Raw genomic sequence first — 24,029 nt, 5'->3', positions numbered from 1 at the left:
GTATCCTGCAGGATAAGTCCTCTACAACTGACAAAAAGGATCTGCTCTGAAAATCCCAGATACAATCAAAGCAATACACAAAGAGTCACAACACCCGTAAGTCTTTTTGTGTCATGGTCTCACAGCATAACGTGCATCTTCCAGCAACACAAAGCAATCCAAGACAGCAATCTGAAGTGAGCTCAACAGATCAGGGCATGTACAAGAGCGACACACTTCAAACTGAACAAGAACGGACGTCTCTGATATCAAGTTAGTTCAGGAATCTGAAAATGAGGTGCTCTGAGCCTGTAACAGCAACAACCCTTGCACTTAAAACAACACCTACAAACAGCTTCATTGCGTGTTAACTTAATAACTAAGGGGCACATACTTGGTGAGAGCTGCTGAAGAAGCAAAGTCCTGTAGTCAGAACTCTGGGAACACCCACTGGGAAATGCACTATACCAATAAACTCTGAACACACACAACATTTAATGGTCATAACAAATGCAGGTTCATCACTGCGTCCTCTTTACACCATGCCTGAATGATTCCTTTATAATTAAAACACATCACCACAAATAAACATTGCCAGGGTCGATTATAATAAGGAATCAAAACAAAAGAAAACGTGTTCTTTTATTTTAGCATTTTTATTATAGCCTTGGCTAATGACAGTACATAAAACAGAATATAACAGTAAGATTCCTGTACCAAGAACAAGTCATTTTTGCTACCAAATATAAAGCTCTGCAAATTCAAAAGTACTTTTACTTCTAAAATAGGAACTCCAACAATGCTGTACCAGAAAACAAACCGTGGCCAGTTGAGCACAACAAACATCAACCTTTTGTCCCCAGACTTTTCTTCTACCAGTAGCTGATTGATTTCTTTTTAGACAAGCTTCAATCTGAGAATGGTGGTCTCACTTATGTCTCACCACATATCCCTGAAATCAAGGCCATCACAGGAAACATGAAGGAGAAAGAGACCCTTCATTGACATCAGGCACCACTGGCAGATCAGATCACCCCCAAGGGACTCAAGAAGCTGTTTTAACTGAAAGACAGATGACTACAAGTGCCATAAACTTATTTTTCCAATGAAAAAGTATACATGAAAATATTTATTGCCTAAGTTTCATCCACAATGCTTAACCCTGATGAAATATCTCAATAGATACATGTTATTGCCAAGAATAAGACGTAGCCTGAAGTAATTCCACAGGTAGTGACCAAACAGCACTAAAAGCACAAACAATTTGCCTTTGTTCCCATGATAAAGAACAAACACAAAGTAAAACCAACACACACACAGAGTTATATGTATAACCAGGGTCTGGTTCAAACACATTTGAGGTTTCACAGTTCAAGTACTGGTTCATATTGCTATTGCAGATTACCTTACCCTACTAAGCTTATATGTGAAAATAATATTACACAGCTTTCTCTCCTTGGCAAAGTGAGCAGTACCTGAAGCATACTTTGCTCAGAGCATTTAGAGATACTAAACTGGTAGCTTAAAAGTAGGAAAGCGCTGCAGAATCAGAACAAAGCACATTTGTGGCGACTGAAGAATAGGATGGGAGTTCACAAACTATTTAGTGATAGGAGTGTATAATAAGTTGTTCTGGAATATCTAGAGTCATAGAAACGTATACGGTGGAAGTGACCTTTAAAGACCACCTGTCCTGCAAAGAACAGGGGTATCTACAGCAGATATGTTACTTAGTGGCCCCTCCAGCCTGACAACTCATTCACAGAAACGTACCAAAAGGTTTAGAAATAAGGTGCTGTGGATTATTGTTTGTTTCTTCCCAGTAACACTGCCACCTTATTTCTGTATGTTGTCTAGAAAAAGCAAGACAAGAACTCTGGAGTGTGTGCCCTTGCATTCAAGCTTTATACAGACTTATTTGACAAAATAGGACTTTGTGCTTCTGTGCATCTAAATATATAAAAGGTTGCCATTGTTCACATCAGTGGTGATTAGGGAAGACTGCACGAGTCATGGAACACTGAGAATTGCTTTTGCAAAGCAAACTGGAGCTTCCTAGAAAAGGCAACGATGGAAGATTTTACTTCACATTTTTAGAAAGATTCAAATATAAAACAATTCATAAACAGCAGCTGCAGGCAGGTAGAAATTTCAGCTGCTTGGCTAGATTAAATATCAGTCTGCTATTTAAGTACCACTGAAATCATACGTTAGCTGTAGAAATCTTACCACTTCTTTTCAAATAAAAGTTTAAAAACTCTAAAAATCATTGCTACACCTGAGCTCAGAAGAGAGGAAAAGCTGGAGTTTTATCTACTCATTAGCTGCTCAGATAACAACTATTCACACTAGTAAACCCAATTGCTGGCTTTATCAGAAGTACTCAAAAAGCCAAGCACAGCACATGGCTGCTTATCCTTATCAGCCAGCACATATGGAGCTGCACACTACAGCTGCTACTATGGACCGCAAACTATACCTGCCATAATATGCAGTCAAGCACAAAACACAGTTCCCTTTCCTGGCAGTGTTAAGGAAAGTGACCTTGACCTTTAAAAAATAAAGATTAAAAACAGCATAGCATATTGGAGCCACCTCAGAAGTAATACTCCATCTTGGAGCAGAACCTTAAAATATAGTTTGCACTGATCCTGTCAGGCACAGATCACTTTGAAGTAGAAAGAGAAGTGTGTAGTATGTTTTTTATTACAATTAAGTTTGCAATGCCCTAGAAATAGTATGAAAATACTCTTCAGTAACTATACAGTTTCATATATTTGGATATGGAAACACTCGTGCATAGAAAACTACTCTTTGGGGTTTATCTCATTTAATGTATCAGCATCGTTTAAGATTATGTGGCTACAGCAATGCCAGGAAACAGCAGGACTGATTTGTGCTGATCTACAGGAAACTCTTAAAAATTATCTGCAATATAGAGGAAGAGATTTTAGGCAAGCAATAAAAGAACATATATCCTTCAGCATTAAATCTGAAGGACACGATGCCTGTCATATAAAATGGAGTTTGCCCTTATGGAAGTACTGCCTCTTAGTTCTTTTGTTAAGACAAGGCATGCCTGGAGTTTAATTAGATACTTACAGAGACCAAGGAAATCAGCACTGAGCAGAGACAGAGGAAGGGCTAACGTCTCACAGACACACCTGAAAACACTGCAAAAATATAAAACCAGCCTTGCAGGACTCCCTAATTAGTGACTATTAGACACTACTGAACAGGATACCACAACAGATGCTTAATCCTAAACATAACACAAAATTAAAAACAGGGAGTTCATATTAAAGAAAGTCACCTGACATCATGTCAGGCAAGAGAAGTATTGATGACTACTTTGTAACCCTATTACAACGGGAAACTGAAAATAAGCTTAATATAAGAACTACTAAACAAAAGCAACGTCAAAGGTATATAATATATAGAATACTGACTACGTGTTATGAAATACGTATCACAAGAGTTACCACAATGCATTTCCATGTTAAACTCCAAAATAATCTCCAAGTCACACGTTGAGCACAAGGCATTCCTTCCGGCATAATGCCACCACAATTCAACTCCACAGTGACTCCTTTAAGCCAGGGTAAAAGGGAAACTGCAAACAAGTCAAAAATATACATTTTAAGATTCGCTATCTTCATACACATGGAAAACAAAGTAGTAGACATTTTCCTATTCACAATGAAACAATGAGTTCACCATGAGATTGAAAGCCACTTGCTTATACAACCTGAGAGACTCCTTCCATGATTGACCTGTATAGTATTTCTGGGGAAAAAAATGAATATATACATACACACTTATAAAAATCACACTGCTGTGTAGTTTGGGCCCCTTCACAAACACCAGCTAAACTATAAAATGAAAACGAATACTGAAACCTATCAAACCCAACTTGTAAGTATTTTTTCCAAAGCTTCTCAGTACAACCCATATCTAAAAAGAGATCTCTTTAAATCTTTATGGCTATTTGAACATCTTACCAAAAGCTTTATACATTGTGTCCTTGAACTGCACTGTCTCCTTCTCCACCTTGCATTTGCATCTGCATCTGCGCCTGCATTCTTGCAATCATCTCTTGCATGCGACGAAGCTGGAAATATAGCAGAAGTGAAGTTTTAGCCTTATCTCAACTCAGAATATGATTCTTTGCTGTCACCACACTATTAATCATTATTATTAAAGATAGAATACACATCAGCATTGGCCTGATCTGATGAGTTGCAATCTTAGGTTAAAGACTGCTTTTCTACCACTCATATTCCAATAAAAATATATAATAACTGACTGAAACCAATAATCTTTCTTACTGTAACTTGGGACATTCAAGCATCCCTAAAGTGAAGTCTTTTCTTACCCCAAAGTTCAATAAGTCAGACTGGCGCTGTTGAAATGCCAAACTCACTTACTAAAGCTCTTACATCTGTTTCTAAAGCAACTAGAGCTACAAATTATGGATTTATCACAGTGGCAGAATGAGAATTTCCACATTGTCCTTCATTCCTGGCAGTTCCTACCACTGTTTCCTCCACTGTTGCAGAGTTGAATTGATCTTTTAGCCTCAGTTTGAAACTACTAAGTGTAGAACCTTTATTATATGAGGATGGCTCTCCCTTCCCACACAACATGCAGAACATCCATTATTGACCAGTACAGTGAAATCTGGCATTGCTCTTGTTCCAGTAAGTCAGTACTCAGAGAACCCCTCCACCTCTCCATGTTCTGGTTTTACTGTACCTTGCATAGTTTGATATTAGAACATTACATCTTTCCCATCACAAATTATCAAGATTATATAAAATCGCTTATCCCAAAACAAAGATAAAACTCCCGCATCCAAATAACAGAGACTTTTCATCTTACTTCAGCTTCTTTTTCAAGCAGAATCTGGTCTTTATTTACTTCTTCATCCTCTATTTTCCTAAGATAAAAAAAAATATTGTTCAATAACTTCTTTGTAGACATCAGTGAAAACCACTTTGGAACATTACTCAAGTAGCGCATCATGTTAATTTAATTGACAACAACTGGAGTACCACACAACTCAAATCTGAGTACACTGTGCTCAATTCTTTTTCATTGGTGCAATAAAATCAATACAGCCAAATCAAAACAAGTTCAAGACAACACTGGACAAGATATTTTACATGTTACTCCCATATTTTTTGTTAATATCTAGGAACTTTGAAACCTCGTTACCCCAGGTGGAACCTCCTTTTGACAGATCTCTCATCTCTAATGTCACAAACCACATTTGCTATCAAACATCTGGAAGGCAGTATCAAACTATGCTTCTTCCCCATAAAACTTTTAGTAAATAAAAAGCTGAAACCAAGAGATAGCAAGACCCTCATCCTGTTTTCAGTACAGCAGCGTTGTGCTTAAAGTGAATGCCATTCAATAAGTAAGTACACTTTGAGTAAACTTGCTAGGATACATCTGCACACATTTCTAAGCTACTCGTAATCAAAGCCACAATAGCAGCAAATCACTGCACAGATCTGCCATCCTTCCATCCTTTATCCTCTTCTCCACTTAAGAGTTTGAAGTTGGGTTATTTTTATAGTATGATCACCTTTTTTGCTCTTCCCCAACTCCAAAGATTCCTTGGGTGTAACATGTGAAAGTAAAATCCAAACACTGATTGCTTCTGTCAAAGTCCAGTAAATACCTCCATCTGTATCTAAGGAAACTGCTGCTTAATGAGAACATCCCAGTTTTACACTGAGAAACTGAACATAAGACTATTTGCACATGCTGTATTTTCAACATTTCATACCACCTTGCAAGTACATTTTTTTACCCCACGCTGCAATGTGGAAGATCTGCTAACAGACAAAAACTCCCATTTCTGAAAGCAGACCAGGCATGTGACAAAATCTATTTCAACAGCAGAATGAAAACACTTTGCAAAATATATCAAACCCACTGACACGTGCAATTATGAAACCCTCTAGTGGCTGAAATAAGAGAAGCAACATTTAAGTTAAGAAACACCCTGTCTTCATAAAGAACTCACAAAACTCAGAGACTGCTATTTTGTTTAGAAACAGGGTGTTCTTCCTGCCTCTTTTACCACAGCCCAAAAGAGGACTGAAAGACATTATCCTGACTGCTCTTCAAAGAGAACTATTTATTCATACCATGTTAAATAAAGCACTACAGGAGGACTTCACTTTCTTTCCTAAAAGCTGCTTTCTTAAAGTCCAGATATACAAGTCTAAGAAACGATTCATTTTAATGTATCAGCACTTATCTAACTTGCATGTATTTGGAAGGTATTTATCACACATTTTCCCTATGGATTTGCCTTGAATACACCCATCAAACCGTGTTCAAACCTTAAAGCAGAGATTTAACTGTACTTCTTTTAAGGACACAACTGACTCATATTTACATCATGCTTTTTCTTACAGTGAACGTAAACCGATTGAATTATTGTTAACTGTCCCTAGAGAGCTGCAGTTAAATGGTGGGAGGACAGAGAGAAGACCAAGAAATGAATTCAGAGGAAGACACGGCTTGTAGCAATAAGATGACAACCTGCCGCCTCGTTTGAGCCGCTCAGAACGGAAGTTCTCATAGTGAAGATCTTGGGTCACCTCCTGAAGATCTTGCATATGGGTGCTAGAGGAATGAGAAAAGTGAAGAGATAAGACATACCCTGTGTTACCTCAGCTTGGTTAAGCAACTCTCACATTCAGCACTGCATTGTGGCAATGTGTTCAGCACATGGATTCATTTAACATGACAATTTCAGAGCTGACTGAAGTTAAATCAGTGCTACAAAAAACAAACAGGCAGCACCCCAGTCTCTGAGACAGCTCATACATAAGCAATCCGACAAAGCAATGTTGGGCAGGGAAAGCGGAGTAACAAAGCCTGAAAAAACTTAACTGGAACAGGCTGCCCAAGGAGGCTGTGGATGCCCCCTCCCTGCAGGCATTCAAGGCCAGGCTGGATGTGGCTCGGGGCAGCCTGGGCTGGTGGTTGGCGACCCTGCACATAGCAGGGGCTTGAAACTAGATTATAATCATGGTCCTCTTCAACCCAGATCATTCTATGATGCTAACCAGCAGACTTTTGAAGTCTAATACTTTGCAGACACCTTTATATAGACAGATAACTGAGAAATAGATGTCTTTCAACAAGCACAAGGTAAAAAGCAACCTGCTTTTATTTTCTTAGGCATATGTTCAACAGAAGATTTAGACACAGGATTATTTTCACAGAATCATTAAGTTATCCATATTGGAAAGGATCTGTGGAGGGTGTTGGGTCCAATCCCTACCTAGGCCAACTAGATCAAACTTGCTCACAGCTTTCTGCAGACAGATTCCACATCTTAAAGGATTCTATTATCTTCCCAACCCCCCCCCCCCCAGCCCAACTTCCAGTGTCTGAGAATCTTCCTGACTATTTTTTTTCAGTTAAACTATTATTTAATTGGAACTTTTTCAACTTACATTAACATGGTCCTCAATTTCAGGAAGTCATTATGTTCTGGATTCTCCACTTCAACAACACCCCATGGGTACAGACGACCTCGAACTTTTTTACCTTTGGCTTCAATGAGTTGATTAGATCCCACTACACAAAACGGAATGCTGGCCTGAAAATCCAAAATTCAAAGACTACTATCAATGAACCAGGACAAACAACACCTTCCCAAAAGAGAAGCCTGAGCACACAACCATAGTGACTCATTCAGGGTCTCAAAGGTCGCTTATGTATTTTGATTAAATGCCACTGGAGCAGTCTGAAAAGATACAGTATATTCATACCTTCAGCAGTCTGGTCTGCTCTTTAAAATCTTCATCCTCATCAGATTCAGCATCAGGCAGGTGATAAATCTTGATGCCATGCTCTTCAATTTCATCCAGAATCTGAGATTTTGATATAAGAAATTGAGACAACATACACAAAGTGAGCGCTTTTAAAGCTTCAGGTAAACCAATAAGCTATACACAATCTCTTGAGAACTTGGGCCTATCTTACTAAATCAAAGTACTTGCCAACTATGTGTTTTTAAAGAACATTCTTCATGATTTCCAATGACTGCTTCCCACACTCGCAGACAACCAGTGGTACATTTCCTCCCTACTGCTTTATCTAACACACCAAAATTTCCACTACTTAAAAACCACATTTGCAATTAAATCAGCTTCAGTTATGAAAATTAGTGCCTCTAATAGAATTATGTACCCAGTAGCACTGTTTTTCCTATAGAAATAAGACCTGCAATTGAGCCTCACAGCATTTTGTTGTTGTCATTTTATTACAGCTAGAATTACACGCATTACCAGCCATGAAATTTAATTTTAAACAAAGCTACAGAAACAATGGAAACAATTTGCTCTTCCAATTTATCCTGTTTCACCTTAGCTCTAACTGACAAAACTGAAGCATGGCATTCCTTGCTTAGGGAAGGCTACTAGATTCTAGTTTTACTTGAGAACAAAGTTTCTGCAGATTATAGATGCCTTGTCTCTGCCTTGGAGCTGATCAAACAGGTGAGGGAGCAACAACCACTACCAAACACATTCAAATGTAGCTTCCAGGTTTCCAAATTGACTCGGTGTAGCTGTACATGTAACCAATCTGCCATTTCACAGGCAACATTTGAAGGGCAAGTTCTCAGTTAAATACCCAATGTCAAGATCTTTAAAGATATAAAAACACATATTAAATAAAGTTAATTAAATACAGATTGCATAAGAGATTATATTTTCCTTGTAGACGGCAAAATAAGGTTGAAAGAGACTCATCTTGAGTGACCACACTGCTATAGCCAAAACATTTCTCCTGCAAGCTAGAAAAATACTTACCCTTTTCTTTAGTCTTTCTCGTTCTTTCAGTGAAAGTGTGTCAGCTTTTGCAATTACTGGTACAATATTTACTTTGTTGTGGATTGCCTTCATAAATTCAACATCCAAAGGCTTAAGGCTAAGAATAAAACATGGGAAAAGTTTAATTTACTTTTAACATAAAGGATCAACATTAACCAGGTCCGAGGTAAACACTGGATTGATACTTGATGGTCAGTTTTTATTATTAATGATGCATCTTAGGCTGCCTGGCCCTCTGAGCTGGAGAAGCACGACTGGGGGCCACTGAAGTTCTAAGGATAAGTTGTATCAGCTGAACATTCCTAAATCCACAGGGTCTGGCAGGTCTCACCCCAGGGTACTGAGTGGGTTAGTGGATGCTATATCAGGACTCCTCTCAACAGTTACCAAATATCTTAAGAATCTGAAAAGGTCTGTGCTGACTGGAAGCTATTTGATGTTACAGCCATCTACAAGAAGGGCACAAGACCAAGGAAACTACAGACCTCTTAATCTAACCTCAGTCTGGAAAAGTTATGGAGAAGATTACCCTGCACACTACTGAAAGGCATTTAAGAGCTATTATCAGGCAGAGTCAACACAGGTTTATGAAGGGAAGGTTCCACCTTAGTAATTTGTTCTCCTATGATAAGGTAAGGTGATGAGCTGGCTGAATGGCCAAGCTCAACGGGTCATGGTGAATGGGACTGTACCTGGCTGGCAGCCAGTCACTAGCAGAGTTCTCCAGGGCTCAGTTCTAGGGCCTATTCCATTCAATGCTTTTAACAATGATCCAGACACAGGAATTGAATCCAGAAGTTCCTTCTGAATTCATTAAGTTTGCTGACCTTACTAAACTGGGAGGTGACGTTGACTCTCCAAAAGGAGAAGAGGCCTTCCAGAGTGATCTAGATATAATGAAGCACTCGACAATCAGCAACTGAATGAAACGCAACAAGGGAAAATGCCAGATTCTGCACCTGGGATGAAGCAATGCCAGACAAGCCTGAGAGATGAGTGACTGGATAGGAACTCGGCAGAAAAGGATCTGATGGTGCTGGCTGACAGCAGACTCAGCATGAGCAGGCAGTGTGTCCACATGGCCAAGAGAGAGAACTGCACTTTAGGGTACAGCAAACACAGCATATCCAGTCAGTGTACATTCAGCATCAGTGCAACTTCATCTTGAATACCGTGTGCAGCTCTGGGCTTAATGATGTAAAAAGGAGATACTAGTGACCAGAGGATGACAACAAAGCTGACAAAAGGGCTGGATAGCATGTCCTGTGAGAGGCTGAGGACACACTGTCTGGTCTGAAATAAAGGAGGCTAAGAAGCAAGCTTGCTGCTGCCAACAATTTAGAGAAGGGGAAACTGTGGTGCCGATCTCATCACTCTGGTCACCAATGACAGGCCAGGTGGGAGCAGCACAAAGCTGCACTAGGGGATGTTCATATTAGGCATTAGGAAATATGTCTACTGTGGGGGTGATGAAACATTGGAACAGGCTTTCTACAGAGGTGGTTGATGCACTGTGCCTGGTAGTGTCCAAGAGGTACTTGGATGATGCCCTCACTAATAAGCTTTAACTTCTGGTTAGCCATAAGATGGTTAGGCAGTTGGACATAATGATTTTTGTCAATTCCTTCCAACTATTCTAATTCTCTATGTAAGGAGACAGACTTAACAGGAACACACACATTAATTTCAGCAGTTCTACTCCTGCTTTAAGGAATGATTCTAAAGATCTACATCAGCAAGCACCAGAACAATTCACTGCAGTAAAATCATTTCAAAAATAAAATGACAGAAATACTTACCCGTGACCAAATGGTGAAATGAAATAAAAGCAGCAATGAACACGGTTATCTATGATGTGCCTTCTGTTCAAACCACTCTCATCATGCAGATAACGCTCAAACTGCTCATCGATGTAGGAGATTATGGTCTTAAAACTGTAAAGCAAACGGAGACTTAAACTGTGATCGCTCCTAAATGGACAGCAATTTTAGTGATCTTTCACAGGTAACATTAAAAGACAACCAGCTGACAAAACAGCCTGTTGATGAGCAAAAGTAATTTACTGGTGCTGGCAGACTATATCTTAAGTGCATATCTGAGCATTCCAATTGAACTGCAAAATAACAAGCAATTGTTACTGCTATGCACAACACAATACATATGCACAGTGCATATATATTAAGATCAAATATGCATACATTACACATAGTAATACATTTCTTCTAAGCAAATTGCTCTTGAGTTGGCATTCACCTTGTGACTAAGCATTAATTACACATACTGAAGATAACCTAACTTTCTTACTCCAAATCGATTTAAAACATTAAATTGTCAATGCTGATGCAAGAGCCAAGACAGTCAGCAGCTGTAACAGGTGCAAAAGTGCAGCAATCTTCCATCACTATTGCTCTGAGTTGCATCTCCCTGAACCAATTCACCTTACACACATCTGTTTAGCTTGAGATAACAACTATACTCCTCCATGGGCTAAGCATGCAGGAATACCAGTTCATTGCTGAATGGAAGAATAAATAAAACATTTCTCTTGCATGAGACATTCTGATTCCCAGTCAAGGTGGAGAATCAACATAAGCAGAGATCCCAAATAAGTCTTTACTAATGGAGCAAAGGGGAGCAGAAAGTAAGGGCAGTATGATGCTGTAGTGAGAATGGCTGAGATGGACAAGCAAGTTCTTGACTGAAGGCAGGCAGCAGAGGCTACAACTGAATGCCATGCATCTCGTTATTGCTCAGTACTTATTAGAACACTAACTTTTTAGAAATGTCAAAACCCTGCAGCGCTGATTCAGTACTTAACCCATCAAAAAAGGGTGAAGTAGGTAGTTATTTTCACCACCACCCCTCCATACAAACACAAAGCGGATGTATACTGATCTGCATATGATGGCTGACATTCTATGTACATACCAATCCCTGCAGTTGATAGCATCCCCATATCCAGGTGTATCTACAACTGTCAGACGTAGCTTCACACCCCTCTCTTCTATTTCAACTGTGGAGGCTTCAATCTGCACAGTGCGTTCAATCTTCTCTAAAAGATAAGAAGTTTGGTGTTTCAGAATAGAATCGATAAGAGCAGCTCATTTTGAACTAAGATCAGAAGATTAAATAGCAGGTTAGAAAACTGAGATGGCTTACTTAGCTCAAGTCTTATATAGAAACCAAGTGAAAAGTGTTTGACTGAGAAAAACAGAAGTACTCAGTAATTTGGAAAGCAACACCAGGCTACACATAACAGTTCTTTTTCCCTTAAGGTTGAAATATAATAACGTGGCTATTTATGAACACCCAAAGATAAAAGAATTCACTTCAAAACTGTCAGAAGAGATGAACTAGAAGAGTGTGTTTACCAGCAGCTCCTGGGATTATCCGTTCTGGGTAGAGGTCTGTCAAGAAGAGGCTGTTTATTAATGTAGATTTTCCCAGTCCAGATTCACCTGCGATTCAATGTACAGATAGACTCAATATATTTGAATAATTAATCTCAACTGTAACCAGAAAGCAATATCCAACTATATGTGTTTTTTTTTTTCACCACATCTAGTATAAGTCTTTTAGTTGTCATTCAAAGACTTACAGCTTATAACTTCAGGCAAGGTTTTGTGCTATCATCCCAGAACATAGAAGCTCATACACACTGAGAAGCAATAGAGAAAAAACTGAGAGCAATGTGATATGCCTGCTGAGTGTGCACACAAAGCAAACCTTCACTGCTGAACCTGGGGATTACCAAAGTGAACCACAAAAAGGCTTTTCTCCTCCAGCTACTGACAGAGCCATTGGAAGAGCTGGAAAGCCAACTAAGCTGCTAAAGATGTTCATAGCATTAATTAAAAGAAGACCAGCAACTTAAATGGCTCAGTACTGGAATTCAATGTACGAGTTATTTTTTGAGGTTGTTTTAAATGAAGTGAAAATGATACCAGCAGCCTGACAAAGATATCTGAACAAAACAAATGACATGGAATTATTTTTAAGTCAAGATCTGAGCAGGAGCTGCTATTCTTGGACAGAACACCTCTCTGAAAATCAGATTTTCCCAATGCAGCCTCTAGCAGCGAAAGAGACATGCAGACAGAGTTATTTAACGCTTACATGGCATCAGTTCAGCAAGACCAAAACAGCTTTGACTTTAACCAGCAGCATACAGCCTGCTTTCAGTCTGGGTAAACAGTATATCTAAAACAAATCAGTTTCCTTGTCTCTGTCAAGGAGAAGCAGCAGCTTTTTCTGACTCTGAGTATTAATAAATTAAAGTCCTGATCAGAAGGTAAGAAATGTGGCAGGTTACTGAAGAGTTACAGCTCAATACAGACATTGTGATATAGGCCATGTGGAACATGCTTAAATCCCATGCATATTTCAAGAGGGAAAAAAATTAACATTCCAAACTATTGAAGTAATCAACAATTTAAAGCACAGCTTATCTTCATTTCCATCAGCTCCTCCCTCTGCCAGTTTATCTTACAGCATCACTCAAAACCTCCAGCAAAGTTCCTTTTTTTTGCAAGTTCTCTTGCTGTAGTCTCCATTTACCCCTTTGAATAGTGGCAGGCAACATTACAGTCAGATGAGGCACAGGGGGCTAATTGCTCTGTTACCCTGCTACCATGCCATTCCTCCACTGCCTTCTATCTCAGCAGGCAGCAGAAATAAACACTTGGTCTGGATAATTTTGTATGGCTTCCTACCAGAACTATTTTAGGTAGCACTATTTGCCATTCATCTGAGAGATCTGGATATTAAGCACATCCCCGTTTCTCACGCATAGGACCAAAAAACAGCAAATGCTGAAGAATCACAGCAGACACCACAACTTGGAACATCTAAAGATTGGCTCTACCCTTAGGTTTTGTAAGGTATCCATTATGGTATTATCCTAAGCAAATCCAATGAAGCGAAAATTAAATGACTCCTAACAATTATAAGGTACTTAGCATGCCGTATAACCTCATTAACCCATGTCCCTGCTCTCTTCTACTTCTCCACCCCAAGTAACAGGAACCAACCACCATCAAGTTCTTAGAAGCCAAAAATAAGGACCAGTGCAGTCCAGCACCGTGCTGCTGAAGACAGAAATGGGTCAAAAGCAAAACAAGGGCTGCCATTTGGCAAAGCTAATGACAGGCTAAAGGATAAATGCTGCCTGTAACTACTGGGATCCCAAACAATCAGCAGCTCTCACTATCAGGTTCTGTCCCACCTTCTCCTTTGAAAGATGTAGCCCATGCAGATTCTTTTGAACTACAGAAGCATAACAAGTAGTTTAATACTATTATCTTAATGAAAAGAAGCCAGCAGAGCCTGTATTCATACGTTAGAACAATTTTAAGTTAAACCTTGAGAAGAAGACTCCAACCCTGTGAGACAGAAGGAAGGAAGTAACCATCACTGGAGCTCAAGACAGAGTTCTTTCACTTCAGCAACAAAATGATTATCATACACGGTTTGTGATACAGAGAGAACTCACTGTGAGCAATACAACAAAATGCTTCCTTACCAACCACCATAAGAGTGAATTCAAACCCCTTTTTCACAGACTTCCGATGGACCTGATTGGGGAGGTTTGCAAAGCCAACATAGCCAGGGGTTTCTGGATTGGTAAACTGAGCAGGCTGTTGCTGAAATAAAATAAGACAATAATAAGCAACCATTCAAGACATACTTGTTTGGGTGATTGTTTTCCTTAGACATTTCTAATAAGATAAACTAGAACCACAAAAACAGCATAGAAAATAAGATCAGAAATCTCATAAATTATTTGGCTTCCCAAAGCTCAGCCCACTGCCCCCTCCAGAAGGTCTCAGGAACCAAAAAATAGAGTGCAAACGTAACATGGAGCCTCTTGTGTGCAACTCCATCCTTGTGGGAGCATCAGTTCACTACAGAGGTTTAAGTCAGTCATTCACTGTCATCTTCTAAACGGGAATTCACTCATGCTTGTGAACTGCAAGTTTAGCACACACAGCCCCACCAAAGATGAGGTAACGTGGTGTGTGAAGATGAAACTCATAAAACAAAAGGGCCATCTTAGAATGTTCAGTTTGAGGGCACAAATCTTATTCTTACCTTGGACATTTTAATGGAAGCTCAGGTGCAAATCTGAAAGCACAAAAAACGATTCCCACGTTATTAAAAATAGCATGAGAATTATAATAATAATAGTAATAATAATCCCTAACAAATCACTATTTGCTTTAAGTGCTAACTTAGAACAGGAACATACAGGTAGCTTTCCATTGAGGACCAGTAGCTGGATCTCCAGCGTTAACAAGGCGCAGAATTCCCAGCATCCATTTTATTCCTATTATAACATCAGTGTGCAATGAACTCAAGCAACACGAACACTGAACGCTAAAGGCACTGGATGTACAACAAACCATACTGCAGCCTGAAAAAGAGAAGTTCACATCCGTTCCAGAAACTAACCAAACCCCAACACGCCGCTAAGAGGCATCTATTCAGAGGAAATGGCTTTTTTCAAAGCTCAATAAACCAACCCAAACACTCTTTTCTTTTTAAACCTCCTCCCCTCAATGTTTCCTTTCATGTTTGAGTGCTCTGTGGGGCTTCAGAAGGAAACATTTCCTCCTTCTCTTTGGTCAGGACAAGCTCAACCATCCACTTTAACTGCTGCAGCCAAGATTGTCACACACAGCTGCTTCACTCTGAAATGGGAAAAGCAAAATCTGACACCTCTATAAGAAAGCCTCCAAACAGACAAAGACCTGCCAACACAAGAGGGTTGTGTTGGTTGTATCAGGCTTACTCGCATGATTTCAAGGAACCATACTCTGACGATATAAGAACATCAGCATGAGTTGATGCATGTTCTGAGTCCCCTTTCCAGTTCCTCCTCTGGCCTGCCCTCTCTAACCAAGGTATCTGTTCCTACTCACAGCAGCCACAGATCAGAGCTGTCCCTCTAGCAGACTTCCACTTTGTCAGCAGGAAATTACTCTGGCTCTTTCTATATGCCAGCTGTGCTTGCTCTTCCCACCCTTCCAGGTCAGTTCCTATCTGACCCTGGGCAGTTTGCTCGGACAACAAGATGGCCAACTAAAAGCACCACACATCGAAGCCATTTGCTGAACTCACAAAGATCTGTCGTCCTGATTACAGAATATACAGAATAAAAACCAGGCAGCTTGTTTCTGCAGTGAGAATTCATTCTAAAAACCAAATCTGCCATCTGCAACGGCAGCGTTTCCATCAGTCGGCTGATCTGGGAGCGATGGAGCATTCGGCTGCTGGAGATGCTCCTCGGGAGGCTCCGATAAGAAGCGTTTCCTGCCGGGTGATGTCATCCAGCCCCACTTCTCCGTTCTCCATGAGGAATTCCGAACGCCAACCCAAACCGGATGGTGCCGGAGCATCCTCCCTGAGGCTCGCCTTTCCACCCAGCCATTTCTCACTTTCCCACAGCCGGCAGGACACGAAGCAGAGCTCTATATAGCAGAGCTCTATATGCAGACACACGGGCTGTGAGCAGTGCTGTCTCTCTGCTCTCCCAGTCTCACAGCTCCAGGGCAGCGGCCGGCCGCTCCCACAGACACACACCGTCTGTGTGCAGACGGCAGCGGAGCAGCCCGGCGTGTTCCGTACCCTCCAGCTCAGCCCAGCACAGCCCGGCCCGGCCCAACGCGTTTTCTCCCCCTTATCACCTCAGCTCTCCCCATTCCCACACAGTAAAACCACATCCCCGACCCCATCCTCCACCCCACGACGGGGATTTCGAGCTTTCACACGGCCATGCGCACTAACGGGCTCCCAACCGGGCGGATGCAGACGGGATATCACCAGCCCCACAACCCACGGCCCGCTCCCACCACCGGAGCCGTCATCCCTGAGCATCCCATAAACCTACACGGCCGCCCCAACCTCCATCCCCGGCTGAGGGGAGGCTGCAGGCCGCCCCTAATGAAGGGAGGAGGTTCCCATGTCCCCTCACCTGACGCGCTGCCGCCGCTCCCGCTCTCACTCACTCTGAGGGAAATGGGGGGGGCGCCTCGTCCCGCTCTCCCGCAGGCCCCGCCCCCTCCGCCATCAGGCCCCGCCCCCTCGCCCACAGGCCCCGCCCCCTCACTCCTAGTCCCGCCCTCAGGGAGGCTCCGCGCTGGCTCGCACTGCGCATGCTCCCGTCCGTTTCCCGTAGCAACCCGGCGGGCAGGGGCCGGGGGGCGGGCCCGGCGCTGTGCGGGTAGGTCACGCGAGTCCCTCTTCTTCACCAAGATGGCGGCCGGCCTTTCGGCCTCGTACCCAGCATAGGCTTCGCTGCGGGCCTACTAGAGGTAAAGCTGTCGGTGATACCCGGCGGTACCGGCCTGAGCGGGAGGGTGGCGGGGGTGAGGGGGCGCCGCGGGTGAGCGGGGAGAGGCGGCGGGGTCCGACACCGCGGCCGGGCGGCCTCCGCGCCTCCGACAAGATGGCGGCAGCAGAGAGACGGGCGCCGAGGGGGGACTGTCTAGCCGGCGCCTCGCTCCGCTCTATGGTGTCGGCCTCTCCCATTGGCGGGGGGTGCGCCACGTGCCGTCGGCCTCCCACCCCCCACGAACCATCGAGACGGGGCCGCCCCCCCCGTGAGCGGCCGCCCCCGCCGCGCTCCGGGTCGGCGGACAAAAGCCATGAGTCATGGCCGCCCGCGGGCAGAGGGGCTGCATGGCGCTGTGTGGGACACGGCTGTGGGCGGCTCCACCGTGTGCGGCTCCCTCCTGTCCGGAGCCTCGCCTCGGTGCGCCTTTAGGTGGCCTAAAGTGCTGCCCTTATACTGTGGCATGGTGAAAGCGTGAGGCTGCAGGCTGCGGGTTGGTACCTGACGGAGAGCTGAGCCTTGTAATGTGCTGGGGGATAGGCCCGCACTGCTCTGCCTTCGTGTAAGGTTTTATGGCTGGCTGATATGGAGAACGGAGGGCTAAGTGCATTGAGTTCATGGGCCTTGGCCTGCACTAAGATGGCTCAGCTCGTGGTAACAGCTCATCCCACACAGCCTTCCCCAGCAGCAGCAGGAGGCAGCGTGCTGTGCTGTGCAGTGCAGTGCAGTGCTGTGCAGTGCTGTGCTGTGCTGGGATCTCATTGCTCAGGGCTGCTGGGATGAGCAATCCCCTTCATTTCCAGCACCTGCACACACTGCTCTGTGGCTGGGAAGTGAAAACTGGAGCTGGTCACATGGATTTTAAGGGAATTGTTTTCTATTGCTGTGCTGTTGTGTAACGAGAGATAAAGATCTGCATGTTATTATGAGCTGTATTGCTTGAGTGTACATTTTCTTTTTAGTAAGGTGAGTGAAGCCATAGCCAGATGCATTCAAGTCTCCCATTTCCCATGCTGTTCCTATCTGAGTGCTACAAAGGTTGTGTCAGTTCAAAAACAAAACCACAATTTCCCAGGTAATATAGTTGCATAATTGCTTTTTCTTTTCCAATCCAGGGTGAAAACTTGTGGTCCAAGCAAGGTTTCATAGGCGAACTGAATATTTCTCCCTCTTGTACAAGAATATATATAGAATAGAATCATTAAGGTTGGAAAAGACTAAGATCAAGTGTGACTGTCAGCCCACCGCTACCAAACCTACTAAATCATTTCCTTGGACCTCTTCTTTAGAAGAAGAGCAGAAAAAGAAACAGTCTATAGCCGTCAAAGCCTGGCATCTCCAGTCCTTTGTTCAGACTGAAGCTGTTAGAGGCAGCAGTCTTCCTGTTTGTAATGGATTCTCACGCAGTGTGGCCTGTACTGTGGGCAGGGCCGCCCACTTGCTCAAGGTACAAAAAAGCCTTTTCCTTTCAGAACAACCCACAGTGCTATGACTTTTCTCAGAGCCAAATTATAGGTACAGGAACAGACACGGAGGTAACGATACCTGGAGGCCTGTAAAGGTAGGGCTGGGAGAGGCATCACCCCTGTCTGCTGTGAGCTTTGCTGCTGCAGAAACATTCAGTAATCCAAGGTCATTCATTCTCAGAAGGCACTTTACTGAACATTTTCAAAGAATGAAGATTTCTCCATGTTTGTTTTGCATCAGTGATTGCAGTGTTTGGCTCCTGACGAAGGGATGTGGCTTCCTGTCTCATTTGTTGCAAGTTAAGCTCATTTCTCTTTGCCTCCTTCCCTTGCTCCAGTTCTGCCTCAAGCGGTGAAGATATAATGGTGCTATTTCTTACAGGTTAAATGTTATGTTCTCCATTTTTTTTTCCATTGGTCTTCTCTAGAACAGGCTGCTGGAGGAGTTGGTGAGGGAAAGAAACTGCCTCTCGATCTAGTATCTGAATGAGTTTATGTAGGATAATGGTAACAAGAGCAGCTTATTTTCGCTGGGAAAAGGGCAGTTCTTCAACAAGTAGCTGGTCTCTTATGGTGTTATCTGGCAGGAGAGAGCTGTACCCATTGGTTTCTTGGCTCTTGTTGGTGTGGGAGCTGTCTCAAGGCTTTTACAAGGTAAATTATGATAGTGTACCTGTGACAGCATTCCAGCTGATACAGCCTTTCCCAAAATGAACTCTCTTGAACCCAGAAGCACGTCGAACTGGAACAGATGCAATCAGAAAGAGAAGTTAAATCTCATAGCAGGAGCAGACAAATATTGTCAGGAGAAAAGCCTTTGAGTGCCCTATAGATCCTGCACAAGAACAGACCGCTGCCCTTATGGAAATGCTGTCAAAGTGTTGGTGAAGACCTGCACCACCAGAGAAGTTGCAACAGGGGTTTTAAAGTGGGCTGAGAAAGGCATGTTCACCCAGGATGTAACAAGTCTGACTTGTCCAAGAGCAAGTTACCCAGAAGCCAAGAGCCTGTAAAACTTTTGCAATGGGCATATGCAAGAACAAAGGAGGTGTTAATGGTATGAAAATACCAAAACAGATAAGAAGATAGGAAAGAAAAACCCAGCTGCAGCGTTGGGTCCTCTTCTTAATTACCTTCGCCTTGAAAGAAGAGAGGGGTTAGGTTGCTTTGTGCAGTGTGGTGGTGGTAGTTGGTGGCTTCTTGTTTGGCTTGTGAGGTTTTGGTCTAGAAGCTATTCCAGCAGAACCTGTGCTACTATTTACTGTGGGCAGTGTGAGGCCAGGTGTCCTGGCTGGCAGGGCCCATTGGGTTCAATTGTGGAGGAGCAGGGGTGGCACCCGGAGCCATTTTCCTGACCTTGAGACTCATGCCAGGCTGGTAGTTGATGTACTGGTGTAATGTTCTGGGTTCAGGTTTTGTTTCAAGAGCCCTTTTCATGTTAGAAATCCATTGTGTGAGAAGAGTAATTTTGGGTTACAGCCTTATCCCGGGTTGGTCTTCGGCTTGATGGAATTCAGCTTGTGGCTTTATTTAGCTATCTCTTTTTTTTGCTTTAAAAGGACTGTTTACATTCTAAAAGTGCTGTTAAAATCTCGTGAGTTACACTGCCATCTTAAAAGGAAGAATCCTGCGTGCTTCAGAATTTTAATGACCTTTCCCCACTGCCACCCCCCAGTCTTCTTTCTGTGAGCTGACATTACCTCGAATGGGGTGACTTCAGTGGAAGAGAATCTTGCATTAAAAAGGGAGTCAGGTTGAAGAGAGATGTATATTTTGCAAGTAATTTAATGGATATATTGGCATTGCTGTGCTCACTTCTCCACTTCAGCTGACTAAAAACATCTGGTTTAGTCTTTGCGGACCAAATCTGCTTTGTGCCTTTGTGTTTTGGAAGGGGTTAGGCAAGTAGCTTTGTGCAGGAGGCAGGGGCTGTGCACTTAGGTATGTCTTTGTGTATGAGAAAACCAGCTGGGTTTCTTCCTACTGCTTTAAGTCATGTGAAGGGGTAGGGGGGTTCAGATGAAGGGAGGCAGAGAACGTGTCATCAGGCAGTGGGGACTGGCTGCAGGACCTCTTGTGTTCAGCAGACAATGAACTGCTTGTTTGTGATCTACCACAGCCTGCAGAAGAGCTGTCTGACCCATGCACGGAGCAGGTGATAAGGTTACCTATCAGGACTCGGGTTTTAAAGGAAGGCCACCGCTATCCTTATCTTGTGCCCGTGAAGCAGATGTGTCTAGTTTCTGTACGGCCAACCTCTGACTTATTTTTCATCAGGGACTGGATGAAGACTTAGCACCGTTCAGACATCAGGCTTCATTTAGGGCATTGATCTGTAACAAGGGCATCACTCCTCTGTCCCTTACCCCATATCAGCTGGGTTTGGTTGGCTGCTTATTCAAATATTTCGAGGTGGTTTGTCTGAAAAATCCCCAAAGGCCTCTTTGAGTGGAGCATGTAACACCTCGATCTGCTGTGCTTTATGTCACCACGTGCTGGTTTTCTTCCCTGTTGCTTCTGGGACTGGAATTGTGTGTGTCCCTGCATTTCTGGTTCTGTCAATAGGGCAGGACAGGATGTTTGCCAAAGGTGGCTGACAAACACAGCTTAGGCCAGGCCATGGGATAGGAACAGGTACATAGGATGGATACGCAGGAAAAAAGGAAGAGAATAAGGGACTGCACTGATGCAAGGAAGGTGCCCCTATGGAAGGTGCAGGGGATGCCAGAGAGAAGCCCCAGTGTTAGGCTGGGGGTAGTGGAATGGCCCAAGCTACAGCCCTGGTGGGCAGTGGGCAGTCTATGTCCCCTGCAGGTGCTGTGGGCTGTCTGGCTGTCCTCCCCTGCCCTCCCCCAGTGCCAGCCAGGCCCCAGCTGTTTCCATTGCACTGCAGAAAGCAAATTTGCCTTTATCTCCATTCAGGTGATAAGGGGAACGAAAAGCTGTGTCTGAGCAGTTGCAAGGAGAGCCGAGGAGAACAAGTCAGAGAGCAAGCAGGGTGAGAGGAGGAACGGGGTGTGTTATGGTTGGCATGTTACATGCGCTTGTGTTCTCGAAATTAATACCTTAGTGCTTCCTGCAGCCTGTTGGGAATCAGGTGCCTGGTGCGATGGGGACCCTGGGAATCTCCGGAGAGCAGCTGGTTTGTAAATACGTGGCTGCTGCTTAAAAGAAGGGCTCATTAAGTAGCACTGTGGAAACTTTGTAAAGTTCCATACCTGCCTCTTATAAATAGCTTGGTGAAATGAGAATACTGAATGGGCAGCACTGTGTGGGGCAGAGCTGTGGCTATAAAGGGGAGCAAACAGGCAGTTAGAGGAGTTTGGAAGTTCTTGGAAATTGAAGATGTTTTAAACCCTCTATTTTTATTTGCAGATTTGAATGCTTTGCTCAACCAAGAGATGCAATAGCAACGTGTGGGTGGAGGGCCTGACAGCATGAAGTATTAGAGCAAAAAAGACCGTACTGAAAGCAGCATACGCATCCTCCCAGCTCCAGCCCAAGCCCAAAGAAGAGTAGGGTTGGGTTATCAAAAGACATATGAAGTGTAGAATAATATTTGCAACAATGAGTGGAACAGGCTTCACTCAGAGCCGCTGCTGCCTCTTCTTTCATAGCAGGCTTAGGGTGGCCCTGCAGATTTGGAAGGGAAGAGTGGCTGTTTTTTTCACTGTCAGTTTGGATCACCATGATGTAATTCTCTCTAACACACCAAGAGCCTTTTGCTTGGCCTGGTAGAGATTAGGAATTAGTGCTTGCCTGTGGATATGCTGAGCCCCTGTTGCGTGCGCTATGAATAGGACAAAGGGAAGTTGTGCTTAAATAGCTGGGGTCCTCTGATGGCTTTTAGAAGTGCTGGTTGGAGTCAGGTATTTACTTTATTGCCTCTTCGTAGCAATTGCTGCCAAAGCGGAGCTTTCTTTTTTGGTAATTGAGAATTATCCCTCCTCCCGCAAACAAATAACTGGCTTCTCTGCAAGTTTGTTTGATTTTTATGAGCTCTTTGAGGTTTTTGCTTGTCACAATGATGCTGGCTTTTATGGGTTGCTCTTTCAGGCTATTTATTGTAACCCGAGGATGGGAGGAAAGAAACGTCTGCAAAGTAGGAGTGCCTGGTGCAGCGATGTGATGTGGGGAGCAGAGCATACCAGAGAGCATAGAGAGTTTATAAAAATGGAGCTTCAGCATTCCCTTTAGCCTTCGTTATCCAATAAACATTGGGAACTGAGGAATCTTCAGAATCCTTCAAGGGGCCGCAGATCTTGCTTGGCTTTTTCTGTCCGCTATCAGGAATCAAAGCAGCAGAGCAAGATGGAAAAAGAAATAAAATTACATCTCATTTAGTTCGCTGTCTTTCTGACTGATTTTTTTGTTCCTTTTGCTTTGTCTCCCAACCTAATGGAGTGCAAACAAGTGGCTGTTGTCTTTGTAAGACAGCGGGTCCTCCTGTTCTGGCCTGCAAAAGAGCAGCCAGACATACCTGTAGGAGTGTGTGGGAGAGCACAGCAGCACGTCTAAGCTGAGGGGCATTGAATTATCAGTGGCAGGTAATGCAATAAAAGGGCGAGCTCAGGCCTCGCAAGTCCCTTGCCCTTCCGTGCTATGTGATATGAGAGCTGCTGGCCATATCTCTTTGGAAGGGGGGGGTTGGGGGGGGAAGAAGTTGCCACGTGTTCACTTTGCATTGTGATTGCCAAGGGAAAGAGAGCAGGGACACTGCAAAGGTAAACAAAGGAGCTCATGGTCGAGTAAAGTAAAAGTTTCCTTTTGAAGAATAGGAAGGAAATAGTGCCTGCTTTGTTCTGCAGGATCTCTGCCATCCCCGCGTCTTGGCTAACCCTGATATTTGACCACAAGTGTCCAAACAGGCTTTGGGAGGTGGCTCTGGGTAATTATTGGTGGAAGCTTTTATTTCTTGTTTCTTAGTGCAGGGATAGTGCTGCAGCACCGCTCCAAAGGCACCTGTGGAAGGTGAGCACACACTGTGGTCATTCTGTATGTGAAAAAACACATTCAGATCAGCCTAAACAGGCTTTGCCTATAGACATCACATCTCTGAAGTGTGGGTGAGAAGCTCAGTGGGCTGGTGCAGGTGTGTTATCCCTTTGTGAAATAGCACAAGTGGGAGCACTGCCTCTGACCTTTGCTTTGCTGGTGCATTGATTTGATTCAGCTGCCCATAGACTTTCTTCCTCATCTCTGAAAGGGCGTTTGCTTCGTGATAGCACCTGGCATCCAAACAACCCGACATGGAATATCGAGTCCACAGAGCAGACCAGACCTTGTGTGCACACAGCCAGGGCAGCCGAGAGAATTGCACCAATCAATGCAGTAAATGGCAGCAGGACCTACTTGTTTGTGTTACAACTCCATTGCCTCCATTAA

At 43.5% G+C, this 24,029-nt stretch overlaps 3 protein-coding genes across 3 annotated transcripts in view; 2 read left to right on the top strand and 1 right to left on the bottom strand.

Moving 5' to 3' along the window:
* Positions 1 to 616: 616 nt before the first annotated feature.
* SEPTIN2 (septin 2) lies at positions 617 to 16,855 on the bottom strand. Its single transcript, XM_015871080.3, has 13 exons — positions 16,819 to 16,855; positions 14,937 to 14,969; positions 14,368 to 14,488; positions 12,218 to 12,304; positions 11,775 to 11,898; positions 10,646 to 10,780; positions 8,826 to 8,943; positions 7,782 to 7,883; positions 7,464 to 7,609; positions 6,541 to 6,624; positions 4,861 to 4,918; positions 3,981 to 4,090; positions 617 to 3,592 (listed from the first exon to the last, which is right to left on the bottom strand). The coding sequence occupies exons 2-12, from the start codon at positions 14,943 to 14,945 to the stop codon at positions 3,989 to 3,991; spliced, it is 1,086 nt and encodes a 361-aa protein (XP_015726566.1). The 5' UTR covers positions 14,946 to 14,969; positions 16,819 to 16,855; the 3' UTR covers positions 617 to 3,592; positions 3,981 to 3,988.
* On the top strand, positions 16,620 to 22,987 carry LOC146758837 (uncharacterized). Its single transcript, XM_085513723.1, has 3 exons — positions 16,620 to 16,895; positions 17,023 to 17,671; positions 22,701 to 22,987. The coding sequence occupies exons 1-2, from the start codon at positions 16,620 to 16,622 to the stop codon at positions 17,608 to 17,610; spliced, it is 864 nt and encodes a 287-aa protein (XP_085369849.1). The 3' UTR covers positions 17,611 to 17,671; positions 22,701 to 22,987.
* The window catches only part of HDLBP (high density lipoprotein binding protein), a 32,048-nt gene continuing 25,061 nt past the window's right edge, over positions 17,043 to 24,029 (top strand). Inside the window, exon 1 of the mRNA XM_015871066.2 lies at positions 17,043 to 17,158. The gene's annotated coding sequence lies outside the window, so the exon portion shown is untranslated. The remainder of the gene's footprint in view (positions 17,159 to 24,029) is intronic.

Source organism: Coturnix japonica, chromosome 12, assembly GCF_054131305.1.
Source record: "Coturnix japonica strain WE chromosome 12, WE-NBRP24, whole genome shotgun sequence".
Classification (NCBI taxonomy): Eukaryota; Metazoa; Chordata; class Aves; order Galliformes; family Phasianidae; genus Coturnix; species Coturnix japonica.
The sequence above is the reverse complement of the archived record's forward strand: the minus strand, read 5'-3'. Positions and strand labels throughout refer to the sequence as shown.

What these genes read in the sequence shown, in the direction of transcription:
- SEPTIN2 (XM_015871080.3), bottom strand. An exon ending in GCTATCAACTGCAGGGATTG is followed by an intron (nt 10,781 to 11,774) that starts GTATGTACATAG and finishes TTTGCTTTACAG; the next exon opens with TTTTAAGACCATAATCTCCT. An exon ending in ATTTCACCATTTGGTCACGG is followed by an intron (nt 8,944 to 10,645) that starts GTAAGTATTTCT and finishes TTTTATTCTTAG; the next exon opens with CCTTAAGCCTTTGGATGTTG.
- LOC146758837 (XM_085513723.1), top strand. Translation starts at nt 16,620, where the DNA reads ATGCGCACTAACGGGCTCCCAACCGGGCGGATGCAGACGGGATATCAC. An exon ending in CTCGTCCCGCTCTCCCGCAG is followed by an intron (nt 16,896 to 17,022) that starts GCCCCGCCCCCT and finishes CGTTTCCCGTAG; the next exon opens with CAACCCGGCGGGCAGGGGCC.